Source organism: Geotrypetes seraphini, chromosome 2 (genome assembly GCF_902459505.1).
Source record: "Geotrypetes seraphini chromosome 2, aGeoSer1.1, whole genome shotgun sequence".
In the NCBI taxonomy this organism is placed as follows: Eukaryota; Metazoa; Chordata; class Amphibia; order Gymnophiona; family Dermophiidae; genus Geotrypetes; species Geotrypetes seraphini.
In genome coordinates this window covers 192,604,043-192,624,862 of record NC_047085.1, presented here as the reverse complement: position 1 = coordinate 192,624,862, position 20,820 = coordinate 192,604,043, and the positions used below count along the sequence as shown (strand labels likewise).

The following is a 20,820-nucleotide window of genomic DNA, read 5'->3' as shown; positions in this document are numbered from 1 at the left end:
GTGGGATCTTTATTTGGCTTCGGTAAAAATAGTTAAAGATTCTGCCATAGTGCCTGTAATACAACCCTTCATTAGTTGAGCCTGATATAAATTTAATAAATAAGGCAATAGAGTATTTTGAAGTGATTTATAAAAATCTACTGTATAACCATCCCCACCTGGAGTGGATCCAACTCTAATGGACTTCAAAGCTGTTTCCAATTCTTTTAATGATATTGGCTCTTCCAAACTTCTTTTTATATGTTCAGGAATTTTAGGTCCCTCTAACAATTTCAAAAACTCTAAACCATCTTTTTCTCTATCTAAATAAGTCTCAGAAGAATAAAGAGATTTATAAAACTTTAAAAATTGTTTTAAAATAGGTTCAATTTGAGGATGCATATCACCATTTTCATCCTCCTTCTGTTATCCAAACCTTTCAGGGTGTCTACCCTACTGCAGGGATGCAGGCAAAGATGACAGAAAGGGCTTGAAAACTGGCTGAACTACTCGATTTTTCTGAGCTCTGAGACACTAGGTCATAGGACTAAGATAAACCAGCTACTACAGCTGATGCACCCTGCTTGTTAATGAAAAAATTAGACTCTTAAAACACCATGTCATAATAAACTCATCAGGAACTGATTTCCCATCCCAAAGTTTCCTTACCCCACTGTGAAAGCTTGAGGCTGGTTAAAGGTGAAGTTTGAAGAGGCTGGAGGCTGGGCAGCTGCCGATGCAGCACCCCCTGCATTGGAACCAAAGGTAAAGATGCCACTAGATGGAATGCCACTGCTGAAGTTGAAACTAGTATTGCCTCCAAACTGGAAACCAGCACCTGAAAAGCATGAGAAAAATAATAAGAATTCATTTGACTCTGGAAACACATCAAAAGCTAGACCTCTCAAAGAGGAAATGACATCATGGTGCAATATGGACACCTAAGATGAACTCTCATTAGAGGGCATAGAGTGTACAGAAGGACACATTAGGTGGATAATGCAAAAAGATACGATGGTGGAGTCCACTGGAGTTAAGTTAGTGGATCTGCGGGAATATACCAGCATAGAACACAGTGGGCAATATGGTGCTGAGCGGTACATTGAATCAGCAGGAAGTGAGTAGAGCAGGGGTGCCCAAATGGTCGATCGCGATCGACCAGTAGATCGTAAAGGCAATGCAAGTCGATCGCGTTGCCTTCGCAATCTTTTTCTCCCTGCTGCTTCCCCGAACCAGGCCTGGCGCGTACAAGCGCCGGACTCACAAGACTTCACCTCCGAGAGGAAGTTCTGGGCCAACCAATCACTGCCTGGCTGGCCTGGAACGTCCTCCCCGACATGAAGACTTGTGGGCCCGGCGCTCGGGGAAGCAGCAGGGAGAAATCAACGTGGTGGCTTGGGGGGTAGGGAAAGAATCAGGTAAGTGGAGAAATTGGCACGATGGCTTGAGGGGGGCAGGGAGAGAGAGAGAAAAAAAGACAGTCAGGCAGGGGGAGAGAGAAAGAAAGGCTGAAATAAAGAGGGGGCGGGAGAGAGAGAAAGAAAGACAGGCAGGCAGAGGGGGAGAGAGAAAGAAAGGCAGAAAGAGGTGGGGCAGGGGAAGAGAGAAAGAAAGGCAGAAAGAAAAATATTGGCTTTACAGAAGAAGGAAGTGCACCAGAGACTCATGAAATCACCAGACAAAAAGGTAGGAAAAATGATTTTATTTTTAATTTAGTGATCAAAATGTGTCCGTTTTGAGAATTTATATCTGCTGTCTATATTTTGCACTATGGCCCCCTTTTACTAAACTGTGATAGTGGTTTTTAGCGCAGGGAGCCTATGAGCGTCGGGAGTTGCGAGGGGCATTCAGCGCAGCTCCCTGCGCTAAGAAACGCTATCGCGATTTAGTAAAAGGGGAGGGGGTATATTTGACTTTTTTTTTTTTTTTTTTAATTCTTTTTCATTTTCAAATTTACAATAAGTGTAACAATATATCCAAACAAATTAACAATAAATATAACACTAAATAATCGTCAATGGTACAAATGACATGCTCTTATCTCCCACCCTTTCTTATCATATAATCAATACCTTATACAATATGTAACAATGAATTTACCCTCCCCTCCCCCCTCATAATTGAACTTGTAAATTTAAGGGAAAAAATAAAATAAAATCAGTACAATACTTTGTAAATGATTCCCACGCATCTTGAAATTTCCTGAAAAAACCCTGCTGTATTGCATTAAATCTCTCCATTTTATAAACATGACATAAGGAATTCCACCAGAAATTATAATTTAATCTACTCCAATTTTTCCAATTATATGTAATTTGTTGAATGGCAACCCCAGTCATTATAAGTAATAATTTGTTATTAATCTGACTTTTTGCTCTCATTGCCATACCAAATAGCACAGTATCATATGATAATGCCACTGGGTTATCTAATAAACAATTAATTTGGTCCCAAATTGAATTCCAGAAATTCATAATAAATGGACAATAGAATAATAAATGATCTAAAGTCCCTGCTTTGAGATGATAGTGACAACATTTATTAGACTTAGAGCTATCCAATATTTGTAACCGAACAGGGGTCCATAATGCTCTATGTAACAGAAAAAAACAAGTTTGTCTCATAGATGCAGATACTGTACATCTCATCCTCCACGTCCAAATTCGTGGCCACTGAGATGCAGTAATTTGGTGCTTAATCTCAATACTCCAAATGTCTCTCAGACCAGTATTTGGTTTCTTTTTAATAAAGCCAGTCATCAATTCATACCACTGGGCGGCCTGGTGTCCCAAGAAGTCTGCCTGAAAACATAAGAACTCCATACTAAATTGATTATTAAGGTTTTTCCAGTCAGGGAACCCAGCCTGAATGGCCTGCTTCAGTTGCAGCCATCTAAAACTTTCTGATTTATTAAGGCCAAATTTATGTTGCAACTGTGAAAATTCAAGCATTTTACCATTAGAAATAACATCATCTAATAGACGTACTCCTGCTATCATCCAATGCTTCCAGGCGAGCCTTTCTACGCCAATTTGAATCTTGGAGTTCAGCCATACAGATTGATTTGTAGATTTGTAAATTGGAATAGTTGTTAAATTATTTACATAACTCAATGTTTTCCATGTATCAGCTAATATTCTGTTATCTTTACTGTAACTAGGCATTTTGATACTGAGCACATGGCAAAGGTGCAAAGGAGACATGAGCTGCCATTCAAGCCACAACTAATCTGGGAGTTTTTCAATGAGCTCTGGGAGGACCCAATACATACCCTGGCGCAAAATATAGGCTTGATGATACCTATAAAAATTGGGAAAATGTACCCCTCCCTCTGAAATTGGCCTTTGTAAAGATACCAAGGCCACTCTAGGAGTTTTACCTAGCCAAATAAATTTTATAAGAATACTATTTAATTTTTTATAAAAGGACCCTTGAAAATAAACCAGCAACATACCCATCTGATAAACCACAGACAAGATCATCATCTTAATAGTTTGTACTCTCCCCCACCATGAAAGATGTAAAGGATTCCATTGCTCACACATTTCTGTGACCTTCTTTAATAACGATTTTTCATTTATTTTTATTATTTCTTCCATTGTATTTTTAATCCAAATGCCTAAATATTTTATTCCATCCTCCCTCCATAGAAAGGGAAATGAATCAAACAAACCTTTTGTACAATGGACATTGAGTGGAAGAATTTCTAATTTACTCCAATTTATCTTGTAACCTGAAAATTTTCCAAATTTCTCAATCATTTCAAGTAAGCAAGGAATGGTTGTCTCAGGATTTCTCAAATATAGCAATATATCATCTGCGTACGCCGAGACCTTATATTCCCAATCTCTATGAGGAATACCCTGAATCTCATCTACTTGCTGAATAGCTAATAACAAGGGTTCCAATAAAATATCAAAAAGCAGAGGAGATAAGGGACAGCCTTGTCTAACCCCCCTCTGCAACCTAAAGCCATCTGAAAAATTATTATTAATTTATAATTTAGCAACAGGGGAGCTATACAATGTTTGAATCATTTGTATAAATCCTGAACCAATACCAAACCATTCCAACACTTGATACATGAAGGTCCATTCAACACGATCAAAGGCCTTCTCTGCATCAAGGGATACAGAAAAAGCCGCATCATTTAAGGCTTTTGATAAATTCAACATATGCAAGGCAAGCCTAGTGTTGTTAGAAGAATGTCTTTGAGCAACGAATCCAGTTTGATGCATTCCAATAATAAAAGGTAGAGTTTTAGCCAAACGTATAGCTAAAGTTTTATCTAAAAGTTTTCCATCAACATTAATTAAAGAAATAGGCCTGTAGTTTGAAACCAGAGTGGGATCTTTATTTGGCTTTGGCAAGACTATAGTTAATGATTTTGCCATGGTACCAGTAATACAACCATTAGTTAGTTGATTCTGATATAAATTTAATAAATATGGTAATAGGGTAATTTGGAATGATTTATAGAACTCTTTACTCTATCTCCATCTCCACCTGGAGCGGATCCAACTCTAAGGGACTTCAATGCTGCTTGCAATTCCTTAATTGATATTGACTTTTCTAAACTTTCTTTTATATGCTCAGGAATTTTCAGTCCCTTAATTAAATTTAAAAATTCCAATCCATCCTTTTCTTTATCTAAATAAGGCTCATAAGAATACAGATATTTATAAAATTGTAAAAATTGTTTTAAAATAGAATCAATTTGTGTAAAAGCATTTCCTTTTTCATCTTCTATCGCCACTACATTTGTTTTTCATTTTTTTTGCTTTTAAATAATTTGCTAGTAATCTTCCTGCCTTATTTGAATTTGCATAATATGCCTGTTGAGAAAATAAATCTTTCCTTATCATTTTAGAAGAAATCTCATTATATTTCCCTTTAGCTTTCAAAAGATCCTGTAAAATAGAATATTTCCATTTATCCATTAATTTTGATTCCAATATCTTAATTTCTTTTTCTAACCTGGAAAATTGATTTTTAATTTGTTTTTTAATATACGCTGAAAAAGAAATAATTTGGCCTCTTATGGTTGCCTTAAAAGCATCCTATAACGTCTCCACTGAAATATCATCCGTATTATTTATTTGAAAATAATAATTTATTTTTAACTAAATTTTCTCAATAAAATTTGGTTCTACAAGCAAAGCATTATAAAATCTCCATAAGAACATAAGCAGTGCCTCTGCCGGGTCAGACCAGAGGTCCATCCCGCCCAACAGTCCGCCCCCGCGGCGGCCCAACAGGTCATGACCTGCCTTAATCACCAGAAGGGGCCCCCTTGCCCCCTAGGTTTCTCATCGAAGTCCTATCTTCCCATCAATGTCCTAACCCTCCGGCCTTGCACCTGCACGACCTGGTGAGCTGTCTATACTTATGCAACACCCCAGCACCTCCCTCAATACCCCACGATCCCCTTTTCCCTCAGGAATCTGTCCGATCCCTGTTTGAATCCCTGTACTGTACTCTGCCGGATCACTTCCTCCGGGAGCGCATTCCATTTGTCCACGACCCTTTGGGTGAAGAAAAACTTCCTTGCATTTGATTTGAACCTATCTCCCTTCAGTTTCTCTGAGTGCCCCCTCGTACCTGTCGTCCCTTTTAGTCTGAAGAACCTGTCCACCCTCTCTATGCCCCTAAGTATTTTGAAGGTCTCTATCATATCCCCCCTGAGCCTCCTCTTTTCCAGAGAGAAGAGCCCCAGTTTATCCAGCCTCTCGGCATAAGGGCAGTTTTCCAGCCCTCTTACCAGTTTCGTTGCCCTCCTTTGGACTCTCTCAAGAACTGCCATGTCCTTCTTGAGGTGCGGCGACCAATATTGAACGCAGTATTCCAGATGTGGGCACACCATCGCTCGATACAGCGGCATGATGACTTCCCGCGTCCTGGTTGATATGCCCCTCTTGATGATGCCCAGCATTCTGTTGGCTTTCTTCGAGGCTGCTGCACACTGTGCGGATGGTTTCATGGATGGATCCACTAGCACACCCAAGTCTCTCTCAAGTCCAGTGTCTTCCAGCAATCTCCCCCCCATTTTATACTCGAACAACGAGTTTTTTCCCTATGTGCATGACCTTGCATTTATCTACGTTAAAGCGCATTTGCCATTTGTTTGCCCAGTCCTCCAGCTTATCGAGGTCCCTTTGCAGTTCCTCACACTCCTCCCTGGTCCTAACTCTGGCACAGAGTTTGGTATCGTCTGCAAATTTTATAACCTCACACTTTGCCTCCGTTTCCAGGTCATTGATAAATATGTTGAAGAGTAGCGGCCCCAGCACCGATCCCTGTGGCACACCGCTCGTGACTCCCCGCCAGTCAGAATATTGGCCCTTTACTCCGACCCTCTGTAGTCTACCTGACAGCCAGTGCTTGATCCATCTGTGTACATCCCCGCCCACCCCGTGGTTCCACAGCTTCCTAAGCAGCCTTTCATGTGGCACCTTGTCAAAGGCCTTTTGAAAATCGAGGTAAATGATGTCTATGGGTTCCCCTTTGTCTACCTGACTGCTTATTCCCTCAAAGAAGTACAGAAGGTTTGTCAGGCACGACCTTCCCTTACAGAATCCATGCTGGCTTGTCCGCAGTAGGCCATTTTTCTTGATGTGCTCGCAAATGCTGTCCTTGATCATTGCTTCCACCATCTTCCCTATAACTGAAGTCAGGCTCACCGGCCTGTAGTTCCCGGGGTCACCTCTCAATCCTTTCTTAAAGATAGGTGTGACATTCGCCAGTTTCCAGTCCTCTGGTACCTCTCCAGTTTTCAAGGATAGGTTGCAAACATGCTGGATTGCGCCCACTATTTCCTGACTTAGTTTCTTTAGAACCCTTGGGTGGATCCCGTCCAGTCCCGGTGATTTGCCGCTTTTCAGTCTGTCAATCTGCTTGAGGACATCCTCCCGACTTACCTCTATATGCCCCAATCTTTTGGCCTGCTCCCCACTCATGAGCTCCGGTATATTGGACGTGTCCTTGCTCGTGAAGACCGACGAGAAGAACGTGTTCAACCTCTCAGCTACCTCTTTATCCTCCTTAATCACTCCCTTCCTATCCCCATCGTCCAATGGCCCCACCTCCTCTCTCACTGGTTGCTTCCCCTTTACATAACTGAAGAATGCCTTGAAGTTTTTCGCCTCCCTGGCCAGCCCCTCCTCGTATTTCCCTTTTGCTTTTCTAACCTCTTGGTGGCATTCCTTTTGGCATTTCCTGTGCTCCTGGTGATTTTCCTCCGTTGGATCCCTCTTCCATTTCCGGAAGGACACTTTCTTGTCACTGATTGCCCTCTTTACTTCAGGTGTCATCCAAACCGGGTCTTTTGACCGCTTGTTCTTGCGGCCTTTCCTGAAACTGGGGATGTACAGATCTTCTATCCTCCTGGTCACTCATTTTAATTTTAATCCACACCCCACCATGATCAGATAAAATAATTGGATCAATGAAGGCTTGTGATACTTGCTGAACTAATGCATTTGAAACAAATATATAATCTATTCTTGAAAATGATTTGTGGACATGGGAGCAAAACGAAAATTCCCAGTCATTAAAATGAAATATTCGCCATATATCTTTTAAATCACAATTTTGAACCAAATTATCCAACCCTAATGATTTCATAATTCTGCTAGGTTTTTTTGTCCATTAAAGGATCTATAACAGCATTAAAATCCCCTGCCACAACTAAATTAGAAGCAGCCAGTGGTAACAATAATTGTTGTAGAGATTTGAAAAATTCAATTTGGTTCGAATTAGGTGCATATACATTGAATAGCGCCATGGTAGTATTTCCCAGATTCATGTCTACATGTATCCACCTTCCTAAGGAATCAGCAGCAATTAATTTGAACATAGCATTACATCTCTTATTCACCAATATTGCAACACCTGCTTTTTTTCTTTACAGCTGGGGCATAAAAGCAATGTTTCACCCAGTTTCCTTTAAGCTTTTGAGACTCTAAATCTGATAAGTGAGTCTCCTGGATGTAACATAAATCAATATTCTGTTGTTTTAAGAATAAAAGTACTTTCTTTCTTTTTATTGGATGGTTGTGAAAATAATTTAAGTTCCATCAAAATATTTATTTCCAGCACATTTGAACTTCAACAAATACATTCATTTATTATACTTTACATACATATAATTAATTCCCTTCAATTTACTATATAATACATTCTTCCCCTCACTTAATTCCTTAAATATTAAATTTCTATGATACCAAAAACCCTCCCTATGCCCTCCCCTCCTAATAATACGATAACTTGAAGACATCTGCTCAGACCAGGCCACCCTATCCCTCCCATAAACATCTCATTTAACTATTCCTCCTTTATTATTAAATATTGAGCAAACTATATATTTAAAACCCCTTACATTCTTTTTAATTAAATACCAAGCTTTTATATAAAAATCTTCATGAAATCAATTCAGTAAGACATTTGTACTTTAAAATTACATTTTAAATATCAAAACTACATTTGAATTTCTTTTACATCCCTTCTTAATATTAATAAAGTATTATCAAGTCTTATTTAAGATAATATAAATATATTATTTCATTTAAATTTTAGAATTACCATTGTAGTATTATATTCTCTATAATTCATCCATTTCTATTAATCTTTATAATTAACATGATAGAACTTTTAGGCCATAATTAATTTTAACAATATCACTTCAATTTGCTGCAGTATATATCACAGTTGAAAAGGTCTACAATTATAACTCAAAAGTAAACAATCCCTTAGGAAAGAATCATTGTCCCTTGGTTTGTCTGTAGAAAGCTCTCTTTGAAATACAATTTCTTCTCTTAGGAATTTTTCCAATCGAAATTCTCACTGAAGCAATCTAAATCTGTTAGCAGTTATTTAAATCAATTTCTGCTCCCCAATCACAAACAAAATTTGGCATCAATTACTCTCTCCAAAAGGTTAAAAGTTATGTTTAGAGTTGGCAATCAGTCGCTATGACACACACAAAAAACCCCAAAAAACCCCAGTCTCCAGATCCAATCCGAGCCGCAAGTCACGACCAGCTGTAACTCCGCCGCTGCTCCGTAACCAGGCAATCGCAGAGCCAGCTGATGTAAGCCAGATTGAGGGTGAGACACAGGAGGGTGCAAATTTCACCGGGCTTTACTCTATAAACGCCTCAGTGTGCTACAGTGCGTTATCTCCGGAGCCGGAGCCAGAGCCCGGGAAAGAAACTGCTCACCTCACCCCTGTTAGTCTCCTAAGTCCAGAAGCAGTGAAACAGAAAGTCAGCTGAACAATTCGCAGTCGTAAAGTATTTCAGGACCAAAGCCCGTAGTTCTCCCGCAACCCCAGTGCCACAGCCAAACCTCCACTTCAGAGAGCATAGGGAGGAGGCGAGCCGCTCTAATCTCCATAGGGGGAACATTAACTACAAAACAGCAGCAGCTCACCTACAACTCAACCTCTGACCTTTCACAAAGATCCATATCCTTAACCCTCAACGGAAATCCCATACTTTCCACACCCAAGAAACTCCTCGGTTGTCCACTCGAAGGAATTTCCTCAAGGCCTTAATCAATGTTCCATGCTCCTCCCACTGTCCTCCACATTCTCTCCATCGTCAGGTAAATATGAATATATGAATATTTAATTATTCATTTGTTTACCATTCTGTAGTAGAACTCTTTTCAGTATTAATTTGAATCTGTACTAAATGTTCCATTACAGTTAATGAGTTATTTGTAGCAGCCATAATGCCTACTGAAGTGAATTAAAAAAATAAATAAATAAATAAATAAATATATAAATATATATATATATATATATATATATATATATATATATATATATATATATATATATATATATATATATATATATATACAGTGGTGCCTCGCATAACGGACGCCTCGCACAGCGAACGCTGCGCACAACGAACTTTATGTCTTGATCCGTACAACGAACTTCGTTTCACACAACGAAGTCGCCCGAGCTGCATCCTTCCGCGCAGGCACTGCGCTTAACTGCCCTTTCTCCGCCTGGCTCCCTCTTGCCCCCCCGACTCCCCGACACGATCGGGGCAAAAAGGAGCCCAAGCCCTCTTGCCCCGCCGATTCCCCAACTCCCCACAAAATATCGGGCCAGGAGGGAGCCCAAGTCCTCCTGGCCACGGCGACCCCCTAACCCCACCCTGCACTACATTACGGGCAGGAGGGATCCCAGGCCCTCCTGCCCTCGACGCAAACCCCCCCTCCCCCCAACGACCGCCCCCCCCAAGAACCTCCGACCGCCCCCCCAGCCGACCCGCGACCCCCCTGGCCGACCCCCACGACACCCCCAACCCCCTTCCCCGTACCTTTCTGTAGTTGGCCGGACAGACGGGAGCCAAACCCGCCTGTCCGGCAGGCAGCCAACGACGGAATGAGGCCGGATTGGCCCATCCGTCCCAAAGCTCCGCCTACTGGTGGGGCCTAAGGCGCCTGGGCCAATCAGAATAGGCCCGGGAGCCTTAGGTCCCTCCTGGGGGCGGGGCCTGAGGCACATGGGCCCAACCCGACCATGTGCCTCAGGCCCTGCCCCCAGGAGGGACCTAAGGCTCCCGGGCCTATTCTGATTGGCCCAGGCGCCTTAGGCCCCACCAGTAGGGGGAGCTTTGGGACGGATGGGCCAATCCGGCCTCATTCCGTCGATGGCTGCCTGCCGGACAGGCGGGGTTGGCTCCCGTCTGTCCGGCCAACTACAGAAAGGTACGGGGAAGGGGGTTGGGGGTGGCGTGGGGGTCGGCCAGGGGTGTCGTGGGGGTCGGCCAGGGGGGTCGCGGGTCGGCTGGGGGGGCGGTCGGAGGTTCTTGGGGGGGGCAGTCGTTGGGGGGAGGGGGGGTTTGCGTCGAGGGCAGGAGGGCCTGGGATCCCTCCTGCCCGTAATGTAGTGCAGGGTGGGGTTAGGGGGTCGCCGTGGCCAGGAGGACTTGGGCTCCCTCCTGGCCCGATATTGTCGGGGAGTTGGGGAATCGGCGGGGCAAGAGGGCTTGGGCTCCCTTTTGCCCCGATCGTGTCGGGGAGTCGGGGGGGCAAGAGGGCTTGAGCTCCCTTTTGCCCCGATCGTGTCGGGGAGTCGGGGGGGCAAGAGGGCTTGAGCTCCCTCTTGCCCCGATCGTGTCGGGGAGTCGGGGGGGCAAGAGGGCTTGAGCTCCCTCTTGCCCCGATCGTGTCGGGGAGTCGGGGGGGGCAAGAGGGCTTGAGCTCCCTCTTGCCCCGATCGTGTCGGGGGTGCCAGGGACCACACGGAGTCACCCACCGTACCACCCGATTCGGGTAAGCGCAGGTATCGGTGGGTGGCTTATTTGCGGGGGGGTGCCTTATTTTACATTTTTTTCTAAAAAGGGGGGGCTGTCTTATTTGATGGCCCTGCCTTATCATCGGGGAAACACGGTAGAAAAAAAAAAAAAATGAACAGTTAAGTCCCAGTTTTTGCCGCTGAGACTCTGCCCTCTCTCACTGTAAAATTAGACTCTACTTAGTCTGTCTTTAAATTTAAAAAATGTGTGTTGTTTTAAAAAACAATTATGTTTTTAGATGTATCTAAATAAAAATAATAACCAAAAATTTATCTTTTTTTATGTCATCTTAGCATATTTTATGCTACAGAACGAATTATTTTTTTTAACATGTATTGTTATGGGAAAACGCGTTTCACATAACGAACTTTTCGCATAACAAACTTGCTCCTGGAACGAATTAAGTTCGTTGTGTGAGGCACCACTGTATATATATATATATATATATATATATATATAAACTTTCTTCAATTTCTTTTAGAAAATATTTATCTATTCGATTAAAATCAATGAGAATAAATTTCAAACCCTTTTTTTTATCTTGAAATTGTTTTAATTCCATTAGGTACATTAAATTTTAATTCATATTAGCTGTTTCTTGGGATGAAATAAATTCCTTAAGTTTTTCTGGATCACTAAACTGATGAAATTTTCCTTTGTAAGTTATTTTCATTAATGCAGGATAATATAAACCATATTGAGCTCCTATTTCTTTCAAAGGTTGTCTAAGTTGTAAAAATTTTTCCTGACCTGAACAGCCTCTTTTGCAAAGTCTGGGAGAAAGATCAGATTAGAGTCTATGTATGTTATATTTTTTGCCTCTTTTGCAGCTTTTAAAATATCTAGTACTTGAGGGAATCTTAGCATTCTCAATATTACAGTTTTTGGTTTTTCTTGATGTTGAGCATTTTTCTTTCCAATTCTGTGTGCTCTCTCTATTTCCAATGAACTTTTCATTTTTATTGGAATAATTTTTGGTATTATTTCCTCTAAAAAAGAGATCATGTTTTTCTCCTCAGCACCTTCCCTTAATCCAATTAATCTTATATTCTGATTTCTAGATCTGTTTTCCATGTCAATCAATTTCTTATTCATTTCCAACAAGATACTATGATCTTCCTTGTAATTTTATTGTATATTTTCAATTTTTCCCATTTTATCTTCCAATTTGTCCATTCTATTATTTAAAATATCAAACTTACTGTTCATAATATTCATTTCTTTCTTCATTTCCATTAGGTTTAAATTAATATTCCTTAATTCTTCCATTACCTCAATTATATCCAGAGCATCCATAGGTAATGGGACCCCACTGGCTGTTTGTGGATCCTCCTTAAATCTTTTAGACTTTCCTGTTGATTTAGCAGGAGTTTCTTGTGGTTTTAGTTTAGTTGATGCCATTCTCTTCAATTTAAAATGAATCTGGAGAAAATTTATTACTTTAAAACTAACAAATTATGCTCATAGGAGGGAGCTCAATGTTAGCCTGCCATCTGCTAAGTCTCCAAGTTCTGGAATCCGACTATTTTTGTATAGTTGTTACTGAGGTGACATTGCATATTTTAAAGTCATCTGCCTTCACCTCTGAAAACCTCCCCTGAATACAAATGATAATTAACATTTTCTCTGCGTACAGTGTGCTTTGTGTTTTTTAAAAATTTTATTGTTGGTAGATCATTTTGACTTGGTCATTTTAAAAGTAGCTCGCAAGCCAAAAAAGTGTGGGCACCCCTGGAGTAAAGCAACTGTGAGGATTACAGAGCCAGGGTGCAGAGTCCAATGCCATGTGAAGATCTAAAAATGTATTTTGAAGGCAGTCAGTGGGGGAGAGGGGAGAAGGGTGGGTAGGCAGGGAGAAGGACAGGGAATTGATTATGTTCTTTCTAGTAAAAGCCAATTGGCAACAACACCAGCTATGTTACTGGGGGCTTGGAATGTTAATGGTCTTAATGACAAGGGCAAATGTAGCATTATTATTAATGAGCTAAAGCATTTACAATGGGATATAGTCTTATTACAAGAGACTCATTTGAATCATGGGGAGATCCATTTGCTTCAATCTAAATATTATTCGGTCTTGGGGCTCTATGGGCCGGAAAGCAGTTACTTACTGTAAAAGGTGTTATCCAGGGACAGCAAGCAGATATTCTCACATGTGAGTGACGTCATCCATGGAACCCAGATGCAGACAACCTCGCAAGCAGACTTGCTTGTAAAACTTTAAGAAAGTTCACAACTGCTGCACCACGCATGCGCGAGTGCCTTCCCGCCCGAGGTAGGGCGTGCGTCTCCTCAGTTCAGATAGCTAGCTAAGAAGCGAATCAGGGGATGTGGGTGGGTTGTGAGAATATCTGCCTGCTGTTCCTGGATAACCCCTGCTACGGTAAGTAACTGTGCTTTATCCCAGGACAAGCAGGCAGCATATTCTCACATGTGGGTGACCTCCAAGCTAATCATAATGGGATGGTGGGAGTGTTGCCAATTTATGAGAATAAATTTTGTAAAACTGCCTGGCCGAAATGGCCATCCCGTCTGGAAAAGGAATCCAGACAATAATGAGAGGTGAAGGTATGAACCGAGGACCAAGTGGCAGCTTTGCAGATTTCCTCAATAGGAGTAGATCTAAGGAAAGCTACAGATGCCGCCATGACTCTAACTTTATGGGCTGTGATTCAACCCTGTAGATGCAGTCCAGCCTGAACATAGCAGAAAGAGATGCCAGCAGTCATCCAGTTGGAGATGATGTGTGCTTGGAAACTGGATGTCCTAACTTGTTTGGTTTGAAGGAGACAAAAAGTTGAGGGGCAGATTTGTGTGGCTTAGCACGTTGCAAGTAAAAAGCTAAAGCATGCTTACAGTCCAGAGTATGAAGAGCTGTTTCTCCAGAGTGAGAATGAAGCTTTGGAAAAAACACTGGAAGTACAATGGATTGGTTGAGATGAAATTCTGAAACCACTTTAGGTAAGAATTTAGGATGAGTATAGAGGACCACCTTGTCATGTGGGTCTGCTACTAAAGCTTGTAGCTCACTGACTCTGCGAGCAGACATGAGACCAATGAGAAAAACAATTTTCCAAGTGAGATATTTGAGATTCCAAACCACTGGAGTCGGTTTGAGAAGAGGCTTGACATTGAAAAGTCCTTTCATAAATATGGAAACCACAGGTTGAGCAGAAAAGGGTTTTCTTTCTATAGGCTGATGGAAAGCAGCAATTGCACTGAGATGAACTTGAATAGATGTGGATTTGAGGCCTGATTGAGATAAATGTAACAGGTAATCTAAAACTGAAGATAAGGAAGTAGACTGAGGCACCTTGTGATGAATGGTGCACCAAGCAGAAAATCTAGTCCATTTCTGATTGTAACATTGTCTAATGGTAGGCTTCCGAGAAGCCTCTAAAATGTCCTTGACAGATTGAGAAACTGTGGAGTGGCAGTTAGGTTGAGAGGTACCAAGCTGGCAGGTGTAGAGACTGCAGGTTGGGATGAAGTAGCGACCCCTGACTCTGTGGAAGCAGAGAGGGAAACACTGGTAGAAATAATGGCTCCCTGCTGCTGAGTTGAAGCAGAAGGGAGAACCAAGGTTGTCTGAGCCACTGAGGAGCTATCAGAATCATGGTGGCATGTTCGTGTTTGAGTTTGACGAGCATCTTGAGAATGAGAGGAAATGCATATATAAACTGATTCGTCCATTCCAGAAGAAAAGCATCTGCCTCAAGGCGATGAGGAGAGTATATCCTGGAGCAGAATTGAGGCAGTTTGTTGTTGTGGAGAGACACAAAGAGATCTGAGGAGTCCCCCACTGAGAAAAAATGTGATGGAGGGGCGAGGAATTGAGCGTCCATACGTGAGGTTTCAGAAGACAACTCCATTTGTCCGCCAGACAGTTTTTCTCTCCTTGAATAGAGGCCGCTTTTAGAAAGGTGTTGTGAAGGATTGCCCAATTCCACACCTTTTTGCTTTCTGGCAGAGTGAGAGAGATCCTGTGCCTCCCTGCTTGTTAACGTAGTACATGGCGACTTGGTTGTCTGTCTGAATGAGGACTACTTAATCATGGAGAAGATGTTGAAGAGCTTCGAGAGCATTGAAGATCGCTCTGAGTTCCAACAGATTTATGTGACACTGATGATCTGTGGTGGACCAATGGCCTTGAGTATGGAGACCATCGAGATGAGCCCCTGAAGCATAGATCGAGGAATCTGTCGTGAGGAACTTCTGATGAGGGGGCGTTTGAAACAGTAAACCTCTGGAGAGTTTGGAAGAGAGCATTCACCAGGGAGAGACTGTCTCAATGAAGGAGCCACTGTAATGTGCTGAGAGAGTGGGTCTAAAGCCTGTGCTTTCTAAAATGTCAGGGTCCACTGAGGAATTCGTAGGTGAAGTCTGGCAAAAGGAGTCACGTGAATTGTAGAGGCCATGTGACCTAGGAGAACCATCATGTGTCTTGCTGAAAGTAAAGTGAGGGATGACACTTTGTGATAAAGTTGAATGAGAGCATCCTGACACTGCTGAGGAAGGAATGCTCTGAGTTGTACAATATCCAGTACAGCTCTGATGAGCTGTAGAGTCTGAGAGGGCTGTAGTTGGGATTTTGGGAAGTTGATTTTGAACCCCAAGCTTTGGAGGAACCAAGTAGTCCTTTGGGTCGCTACAATAACCCCCTGAGATGTTGAAGCCTTGATGAGCCAGTTGTCCAGGTACAAAAAAACCTGAAGACCATGGTTTCACAGAGCTGCTGCTACCACTACTAGGCACTTGGTGAAGACTCTGGGAGATGATGCCAGGCCAAAGGGTAGCACACTATATTGAAAATGATAATTTCCCACCCGAAATCTGAAGAGCTAGTAAGAGGCTGGACGAATAGAAATGTGTAAGCCTCTGAGATCCAGGGAGCATAACAAATCGATTTGATCCAGAAGAGGATACAATGATGCTATAGACAGCATTCAAAATTAATCTCTGACAAGGAATTTGTTCAGAATAGGTCGCAGATCTCCCATCTTCTTCAGGACAAGGACATAATGGGAGAAAAACCCCGTGTTCTGCTGCTCCAGAGGAACCTCCTCGATGACATGGAGACAACGCGGAGCTTAAGCTTCATGAAGAAGAAGGGTGGTCTGAAAAAATTGAAAGGTTACTCTTTTGTAATCAGAAGGAAGTGCAGAGAGAGGCCTTCCCAGATGAGAGTGAAGTCCCATTCTTGGTAGAAATGAAGGAATGACCCCTTATGGAAAAAAGAGATGAGGAGAGGTAGAATGAATAAGGTAATGCTCTCTGTGTGAGTTGATTAAAAAGACTGAGAAAGCTTAGGTGCAGTGGGAGTCTGAGGGTTACGCTGCCTCCATTGCTGCTGTTGAGACTGCTCTTTCTTAAGAGGCGGCCTTGAATCAGGTGCTGCCTTCTGAGGAAAACGCCTTTGGGAAGATGGAGGAGGTGTAAAACCATTATCTGTGGAAGGGTTCAGGTTTGATCTGATGAAGGAGGCAGATGACTTCTCATGCTCAGACAAGCGCTTTGTAATTGCCTCAATAGAGTCATCAAACAACTCATTGCCTTGGCATGGGATGTTGTAGATTTGGGTCCATATCTATGGTGTGGAGCCAGTCAAGATGGCGCATCGCCACCGAGAAAGCAGTAGTCCTGTAAGACAGTGTTCTTAAACCTTTTTACACTAATGGACCGGCAGAAATAAAATAATTATTTTGCGGACCAGCGGTTGAAGAACACTGGGCTAAGTCGTAGGCAAGACCCCGCCCATCTCTGCCCCAGACCCCGCCCCCATAATAGTACTAATTGTAACACTATTTTTTCCATTCATTTTGCATAGATACACACAATATAATCTTATTAACAACACAAAACGGTTAACCACAAAATTAAACTACACAAAGCACACTAACAGCAGATGTAAATTTTCAAAATTGACATAATTCAATCCCAAAATTAAAAAATAAAATCATTCCCCCTACCTTTGTTGTCTCCCTCCCTCCTTGCTATGCCTTACCTTCTGGCCAATTTATGCCGCCCCTGGTGTTATCTTCAGGCCGACTCCCTCTTCCTCACTGATTCAGTGCACAAAGTTGCGGGCAGCAGCTCCTTGCGTGTCCCGCACTTCATCTGGAAGCCTTCCCTCTGACGTTGCGAAGTCAGAAAGAAGGCTTCTGGTTCAGGCGCAGGATGCATGTAGGAACCACTGCCCATGGCTTTGTGCACTGAATCAGTGAGGAAGAGGGAGCTGGCTTGAAGCTAATGCCGCATCGATCACACCGTGGACCGGCGGTTGAATAACACTGTTTTGGGCCTGATGCACGTTCAGGCCCTGTAGACCGGCAGGAAATTTCTGTGGACCGGAAACCGGTCCATGGACAGTGGTTGAAGAACACTGCTGTAAGACATCTCAAAAGCATCATATGCAGCCTGGACCATATGTATGCGAAGTCGTCCCAGATGTAATGCATATGCTGGAATTCTGTCAGGCGAAGCTCTAGAAGGTACTTGAAAAAAGTGGGCATAGCATTGACCCAATATTTGAGATATGATGTAAAAAATAAAGTTGTAGTTTAAAATTTTATTTGTCATCATAGAATTTTGATACAGGCACCGGCCAAATTTATCCATGGCCCTTCCCTCTCGGCCAGGTGGGACTGTGGCATAGACCTTGGCTGGATTGGTCGTTTTCAAGGAAGACCCAACAAGAAGAGATTGATGGGATAGTTGAGACTATTCAAATCCCGTACAGTGAACAATTTGATATCGAGATTCCAGTGTTGCTGGCACAGCAGGAACGGAATATGGTGTAGCAAGATTTCTTTTGAAAGTTTGAGTGAGAATGCTAATCATGGATAATTTTAATGAATCCGTAGGAGGATGAGGAATACCCAGTTCTTCCAAATACTCCTTAGAGTATACTGAATCAGACTGTAATGTGATGTTAAGATCTTTACTCATTTGAGTAAAGGACATCAAAGCAGAAGAGGGGAAATCTAATTGAGTCGAAGGCAACTGGGAACCCCTCGAAGTAAGTCTCATGGTAGAGAAAGAGGATGAAGCCTCTGTGGAATATTGATGCCTGAGATCTGAATCCATAGGCAAAAAAGAACCAGCTGGTAATGAAAAAACACAGGACTCAACTGACGAAAATGGTTGCCCTAGCTTTCCTCGAGAAGGAGGGTGGCTGTCTCGAGGATTGTCTATGCCTCGAGAAACAAGGTCTGTCTCGAGAAGAGGCCCTGGATCTTGATGAATACCTCGACAGATGGTGTGGAGATGAACTGTGCCTTGGAGAACGAGGTAGTGATCTCGAATGAAGCCTCAATGAGGAATGTCGAGGAGTCCTCGCCCTGTGCCTCGAAGAAGGCAATGTCTTATGCGTAGAGGTAGGGCTGAAAGTTGGAGATTGCAGTCGAGACACTGATAAGGACTCAGCTCCTTGTGCAGAAGTATCTCAAGACACTTGCAAAGACTCAGCTCCTTGCATAGAGTGTGTAGATTGATCTCAAAGTACTCTGAAGGACTCGACTCCTTGCATAGAGTGCATTGTCGGTTTTTCTCGAGGCACCCTCAAGGACTCAACTCCTTGTATGGAGTGTGTTGGTTTTTCTTGAGACACTCTCAAGGACTGAACACCTTGTATAGAGTGTGTTGGTTTTCTCGAAGCACTCTCAAGGACTCGACTCCTTGTATTACTGCTGAGGGCTCAGGCTGGCCTGCAGGGAGCAGGGTCGAGGCAGGAGTTAATTTGGCAAGCATGTTATCAAACTCCTGATGAAGAATAACTTTCAACATACTCTGCAAATCCGGCAACGAGACCACTGGAGCTGGTACAATTGGTGTGGCTATAGACTCCGAGGAAGTCTATAGCCACAAAAAAATGATAGCTTTACCCACAGCGATCATACACCCGGCTGTGGGTAAAGCTATCATTTTTTTGATTGATTTCTAACGTTTTTTGGAAACTTTCTACAATTTGTTCTTTATGTTTTGCAGCAAATCCCTCAAGAAGGACATGGCGGTACTTGAGAGAGTCCAAAGGAGAGCAACGAAACTGGTAAGAGGGCTGGAACACTGCCCATACGCCGAGAGGTTGGATAGGCTGGGGCTCTTCTCTCTGGAAAAAAGGAGGCTCAGGGGTGATATGATAGAGACCTTCAAGATCATGAGGGGCATAAAGAGGGTGGATAGGGACAGATTCTTCAGGCTGAAGGGGACAACAGGTACGAGGGGGCATTCGGAGAAACTGAAGGGAGATAGGTTCAAAACAAATGCAAGGAAGTTTTTTTTCATCCAAAGGGTCGTGGACACTTGGAATGCGCTACCAGAGGAAGTGATCAGGCAGAGTACGGTACAAGGATTCAAACAGGGACTCGACGGATTCCTGAGGGATAAAGGGATCGTGGGATACTGAGAAAGCTAACCAGAAAATAAGTATAGAAACCCAACCAGGTCGTGCATGTGCAAGACCGGAGGGTTAGGACTTCGATGGGAAGATAGGACTCAATAGGAAACCAAGGTGGCAAGGGGGCCCCTTCTGGTGATTTAGACAGGTCGTGACCTGTTTGGGCCGCCGCGGGAGCGGACTGCTAGGCAGGATGGACCTATGGTCTGACCCGGCGGAGGCACTGCTTATGTTCTTAAGCATTTTTTGCGAAACAGGGGGCCCTGTTGGATATTTTGGAAGAATATTTAGCTTGGATGATTGGTAGCTTTTCTTCCATGGAGCAGTTTTTCCTGCTTTCTTAACCACAGGACTACACTTGAATACCAATATTCAGATAAGTGACTTCTATTTTGAAAAACAACTGTTCAATTGTTTAACATGAGAGACTAATTTTGAAAATACGAAGAAAAATTTGAAAATTATAAGAAAATCATAAGAAAAATTAAGAATAGAATTTCACATGTAATTTGGGAGTTTTTTGACCAAGGATTTATCTGCTAGGATTAAACTCTGTTTAAAACTAGCCTGTCTATGTGGGAAGCTTATAAAGCCCTATTAGACACTGAGGTCTTTTCTCCCTTTTTTGGAAAGAAAGGTGATTTTTTGTCCTGTTTTTTTGGAGTATGGAGACTCCTGTCATAATCAATAAAAGTTTATTATTACTTGATGACTTTGACTTTTTATTCTCATTGATGTACCAAATAGAATTGTTTTATATGATAATGCTACATGATTTTCTAATAAACAATTAATTTGAGACCAAATTGTTTTCCAAAAGTCCATGATACAGGGACAATAGAATATTAAATGATCCAGTGTCCCTGCTTCCAGATTACAATGCCAGCATCTATTAGACTTAGAGCTATCCAACTTTTTGTAATCGAACAGGGATCCAAAATGCTCTATGTAACAAAAAGAACCATGTTTGTCTCATAGATGCAGGCACTGTACATCTCATTCTCCAAGACCAAATTTATGGCCATTGAGATGCAGAAATTTGATGCTTAATCTCAATGCTCCAAATGTCTCTAAGACCAGTCTTTGTTTTTTTATTCATAAATCCAGATATTAATTTATACCACTGCGCGGC

The 20,820-nt window shown here is 42.3% G+C and overlaps 1 protein-coding gene across 4 annotated transcripts in view; it reads right to left on the bottom strand.

Moving 5' to 3' along the window:
* Positions 1–20,820, bottom strand: part of NUP153 (nucleoporin 153) — a 310,572-nt gene that overhangs the window by 11,215 nt on the left and 278,537 nt on the right. For all 4 annotated transcript variants that reach the window (XM_033934594.1, XM_033934593.1, XM_033934596.1 and 1 more), the window contains one exon: positions 649–817. In XM_033934594.1, the coding sequence (XP_033790485.1) occupies positions 649–817 (169 nt within the window). The remainder of the gene's footprint in view (positions 1–648; positions 818–20,820) is intronic.